The 5098-nt window shown below is 37.0% G+C and overlaps 1 protein-coding gene across 1 annotated transcript; it reads left to right on the top strand.

Moving 5' to 3' along the window:
* Positions 1 to 803: 803 nt before the first annotated feature.
* LOC118037154 (ferric reduction oxidase 4) lies at positions 804 to 4862 on the top strand. Its single transcript, XM_035043060.2, has 8 exons — positions 804 to 1136; positions 1218 to 1320; positions 1437 to 1622; positions 1731 to 1965; positions 2967 to 3294; positions 3382 to 3619; positions 3711 to 4420; positions 4524 to 4862. The coding sequence occupies exons 1-8, from the start codon at positions 986 to 988 to the stop codon at positions 4661 to 4663; spliced, it is 2091 nt and encodes a 696-aa protein (XP_034898951.1). The 5' UTR covers positions 804 to 985; the 3' UTR covers positions 4664 to 4862.
* Positions 4863 to 5098: the final 236 nt, after the last annotated feature.

The raw sequence follows: 5098 nt of genomic DNA, 5'->3' as shown, positions 1-5098 counted from the left end.
AAAATTTTAAATGATATTCTGGATATCCAAAACAGCCCACTGAGTCAAGTTTAAATAGCCAGTGTTGGAAAAATTGTCAATAAAAAAGTTTTGATTATTAAGGAAATTAAAAATACTGCCTAAAACAAGTCAATCCACAAAATTTAAAAAGAAAAAGGAAGAAAAATCACTGTGAAATAAAGTCTTGAAAATTACCAAAAAAGCAAAAAACGAAAACGTAGGTCTAAATGATGGAATTTGAAGCAACCTCGAAATGAGCATACCTGGTTGCCTGCAACCTGAGCCTCTAAACGAGCTTTCTAAATCGGAGTGATTTGCATCATTTCTGGTACCTGCATCAAAAGTTGTGGCCAAAATAAATATTTGAGGGTGGGCAAAAACATCCCTAAACCGGAACCGAATTACTATTTCCTACCATCCTTGTGTTGATATGCCCTGTCATGGGAGTCCATCACCATCAACTCTATATCTTATTGCTCTCGAACTCCTCCAAAATATCCACCATCAAGAACTTAATATCTTCAGAATCTGTAAACGAATTAATGAAAGGGACATAATAATGGTTTAGCAAAAATAATGCATCTTAATATATGCAAATATGCACATGTAAACGTCATTTAGGATAAATCATTCTTTTTCAGTGTTTACGTAAGGGATTAATTTATATGTGTGTTAATTACTACAACATATTCTGCACTTATTATATGTTTTTTCCTGCTTAAAAGAGGCATTTTCTCATGTTTAAATGTTTTTGACTATCCAGATTGAGCCAAATCACATTGTCTGCAAAATGTAGTTTACTTGCAAATGGGGTTATCAGATTGAGTCAAGCTGTTTCTTTGTACTTCTACCAAAGATCGTGGCCTACAAGAAAGGTCTTACATGGTCTATAAATTCTTTTCGAAAGCTGTTAACTTACAGCACTTCATCAAAGTTTGCAGGGTTTCAATTAACTCCAACTTAGCAACCTCACAAAGCAAAGGAGATGAGCAGCATGACAGTCTTCAGGCTAATCTTCCTAGTGATGTTTCTTGGATGGCTAATGATTTGGGTTATGTTGCCGACTAAAGTTTACAAAAATGCATGGACTCCTAAACTCAACGGCAAGCTTAATTCAACATATTTTGAAGGACAAGGTTGTTTTTTTGACAATCCATTCTGCTGTGAATGCGTTTTATTTCATTCTTCTGATTGATTTTTCTAACACTGCTATACAGGCACAAATCTTCTGCTGTTTTCGTTCCCTGTGATGTTCATAGCTGCCTTTGGATGTGTATATCTTCATTTACAGAAGAACCTGAGAAAGCCAAACTCCAGAAGGTTGTATTTTCTTCCTAGAGCACTTCAATTCTTTCTATTGTTTTGATATTTAAGAGTGAAATGTGCATTCCATGATTTGGATTTCATCACATTATTGCATATTAAACTGATTGCAGTGTTGTTACAAGCAATCGTCTGTCATTCTTAAGACGTCCTGCACTCGTGATGGCCCCTCTGGGAATTGTTACTGCAATGGAGCTTGCTTTTGTAGCCATGTTTGTTGCACTCTTGATCTGGTCTCTTGCCAACTACTTGTATGTCAGTTTTGGACATCTTCACATGCATAAACAAGGGGAGAAAGTGTAAGATCGATCCCTTTCATCTTTATGTTCATCTCAATTCATCTACGTCTTCTTCAAAATCCATTCATTGATGTGCTGCGCTTTTCACCCATCAATCAACTTTCGCAGGTGGCAAGCTAAGTTCCGAAGTGTATCACTGAGACTTGGATATATTGGAAACATATGCTGGGCATTTCTCTTCTTTCCTGTCACTCGAGGATCTTCAATTCTGCCTCTCGTTGGACTTACATCTGAGTCCAGTATCAAGTATCATATATGGCTCGGTCATCTTTCGATGATTCTTTTTGTTGCCCATACTGTTGGTTTCATCATATACTGGGCAATGACTAACCAAATGGCTATGGTACTTGCATTACTACTAATCATGTTTAGTTAGACTTTCTTGGTCAATATTGTGGCCTTTAGCTTTTGAGTGGTCATACTTTTTATCCTATATATGATCCTGATTGTTTTGTCCTCAGAATATCAGATTAAAGGTGTGGAATCTCTTTAACTTTTTGTGTGATTGGAGAGCTTCATTTATCGTCTTTTTTTCCTTGGAAACCAATCATGTTGTCGTTTTTTTTTCTTTTTTTGGACAGAAGTGAGGGACCTGAAAGTGGTCTTAGATTCCTTTTGCTCAAAGCTTTTCTTTCTTTGTCAATGTTAAAAGTTTCTTAGGGAGGACGCACCATCTATGAACATTAACAGCATCAAAATACAAGAAAGAAAAACAAAATACAAAAAGGAAAGAGGCTTTTCAGGACATGGGGCATGGTTTCTTACACATAATCTGCTAGCATGCACATTTGCATTTGATTATATGATGAGATCAGTATCAGTCTTTTAGTGGATCTGTAGAATATTAAAGATAGTATAAATCATATTTTAGATTATATTTATTAGTTTAAATTTTTGAGTTAAAATAGTTCTCTAATAAAGTATTAAAATGCTGATAACAAAACGATTGAGTTTTTAGATATTCGTTTTTTGTTTTTCTATAATTAAAATTAATTAATAAAATAAGTTGTGAAACTCTTAATTCAAAAAATGGTGACAAAATTGGCAAATGTAAATAGTTAGGCAATTAGTGGGTTAGCCTTATGAATTTAGTCAGTCATCAACAGATCTTTGGTACTCTTGGTAGCACCTATTGGCATAATTAAGGTGCTGGATTCTATTTTCCCCTTTTCCCCGGCTTCTCTTATCAGTAGCTGAGGTGTGCTACCAAGTGAACTAAACGACCGTTGGTGACTAATAAAAATAAATACTTTTGGTGTTATACCTGTAGTCCTAGTGATGCCCATGGTGTTTCCTGCATTTGCTAAGTGTTTTTCACTGTGAAAATTTCATGGGACCATGCAGATGCTAGAATGGAGCAAAACCTATGTATCGAATGTTGCTGGAGAGATTGCAACTGTACTTGCATTGGCAATGTGGGTGACTAGCTCTTACCGTATTAGGCGTAAAATGTTTGAGGTTTTCTTCTACACACATCAACTATACATTCTCTACATAGTCTTCTATGTATTGCATGTTGGCGCTGCCTATTTCTGCATGATCTTGCCTGGGATCTTCCTCTTCGTCGTAGACCGATACCTGAGATTCTTACAGTCACAGCGACGGGCGAGGTTAGACTCAGCTCGTCTCTTGCCATGTGGTAGTATTGAGCTGACTTTCTCCAAGAGTCCAGGTAAGAACACATTTTGATCTAGAAGCAGAAATTGAAACATTTTATGTTATTATAAATTAATGTTTTGTCTTTCTTCTCCCCTCTCAGGGTTGTATTATAACCCAACAAGCATACTATTCCTAAATGTGCCGAGCATTTCGAAACTACAATGGCATCCTTTTACTATAACTTCGAGCTGCAATTTGGAGCAAGATAAGCTAAGTGTAGTTGTCAAAAGACTGGGAAGTTGGTCCCAAGAGCTTTACCGACAAATTTCTTCTTCTGTGGATCGTCTCGAAGTATCTGTTGAAGGACCGTATGGACCAACTTCTTCTCATTTTCTGAGGTAAGTTTACCGGCTGGAAAGAAATCCTGTATTTAGAAAACTGTACATGAATTTATGATATATACGTCAAGTTTGATTTACCTTTCTACAGGCATGAATTGCTTGTTTTGGTGAGTGGAGGTAGTGGCATCACTCCCTTCATCTCCATAATCCGTGAGATTATTTTCGAAAGCACAAAACAGAACTGTCAAGTTCCTCGAGTCCTCCTTGTTTGTGCATTCAAGAACTCAGCTGATCTTGCAATGCTAGACCTCTTGCTTCCAGTCAATGGCACACCTTCAAACATACTCCAAATGCAGCTGCAAATTGAAGCCTATATCACCAGAGAGGGAGAGCTGCCTACGGAAGATAACCTAAAGCTTCTCCAAACCATTTGGTTCAAGCCAAACCAACTGGACTCGCCCATTAATGCAAGCCTAGGCAACAACAATTGGCTATGGCTTGGTGCAATAATAGTTTCATCATTTGTCATGTTTCTCCTCATACTAGGCATCGTCACGCGTTACTATATTTACCCCTTTGATCACAACACTGGGGAGACATACCACTATTCCTATTATGTGCTTTGGGACATGTTTTTGCTGTGTGCCTGCATTTTTATAGCTTCCAGTGCAGTCTTCCTTTTTCTCAAGAAAGAGCATGCCATGGAAGGGAAGCAAATTCAGAACTTGGAAGTGCCAACTCCAACCACATCACCGGGTTCCTGGTTTCAGAACGCCAATAGGGAGCTCGAAAGCCAACCTCATCAGTCACTTGTTCAAGTTACCAAGGTGCATTTTGGTGCAAGGCCTGATCTTAAGAGTAAGCAAATGCAACTAATCACAGGAATAATCACTTCAATAGCTTGCGTGTTTTTCCCATTTTTCTCATATATAGGACTAATCATTTCCTGATGGCATTGCAGGAATTTTGTTCGATTGCAAAGCCTCGGATGTTGGAGTCCTCGCTTGTGGACCAAGGAAAATGCGACATGAGATTGCCGGAATTTGTTCATCTGGCTTGGCAGATAACTTGCACTTTGAGTCCATTAGCTTCAACTGGTGATGCTACTTATTGCTAAAGAGAATAAAAATGGGGTTTCTTCAGTACAATGCACTACTATATCAGGAACTCTTTCTTTGTGGATATGTACAAAGTTTTTCTTGAAATCTTTGTGATTTCTATGCTTCATAAACCCTTTTTCGCATTAAGTTTTTTCTTTTCTCGCATGGTTGTGAGTGTTGAAATTTGCTTCAAGATTGTTGTCAAAGACTGTTTATTTCTGTTATAATTTTTTCTGCAATAATAAAAGGTTGTCCTAGTTTCTAGGAATCTATTTATCTGTTAGTTTGTTAACAAATCATTGCATGATATGTTGCTATAAGTTAGCATTTCAGTTTGAATTTGTTTCTATAAATATATAAAGATTGTTGTGAACTTGTAGCAATCAATTCCTTTCATTCTTAATAAAACAGTAGCAATAAGTTGATGGTTTAAATT

This window comes from Populus alba, chromosome 17 (assembly GCF_005239225.2).
Source record: "Populus alba chromosome 17, ASM523922v2, whole genome shotgun sequence".
NCBI lineage: Eukaryota > Viridiplantae > Streptophyta > Magnoliopsida > Malpighiales > Salicaceae > Populus > Populus alba.
The sequence above is the reverse complement of the archived record's forward strand: the minus strand, read 5'-3'. Positions and strand labels throughout refer to the sequence as shown.

What these genes read in the sequence shown, in the direction of transcription:
- LOC118037154 (XM_035043060.2), top strand. Translation starts at nt 986, where the DNA reads ATGAGCAGCATGACAGTCTTCAGGCTAATCTTCCTAGTGATGTTTCTT. An exon ending in GACTTTCTCCAAGAGTCCAG is followed by an intron (nt 3,295 to 3,381) that starts GTAAGAACACAT and finishes CTCCCCTCTCAG; the next exon opens with GGTTGTATTATAACCCAACA. An exon ending in ACTTCTTCTCATTTTCTGAG is followed by an intron (nt 3,620 to 3,710) that starts GTAAGTTTACCG and finishes ACCTTTCTACAG; the next exon opens with GCATGAATTGCTTGTTTTGG.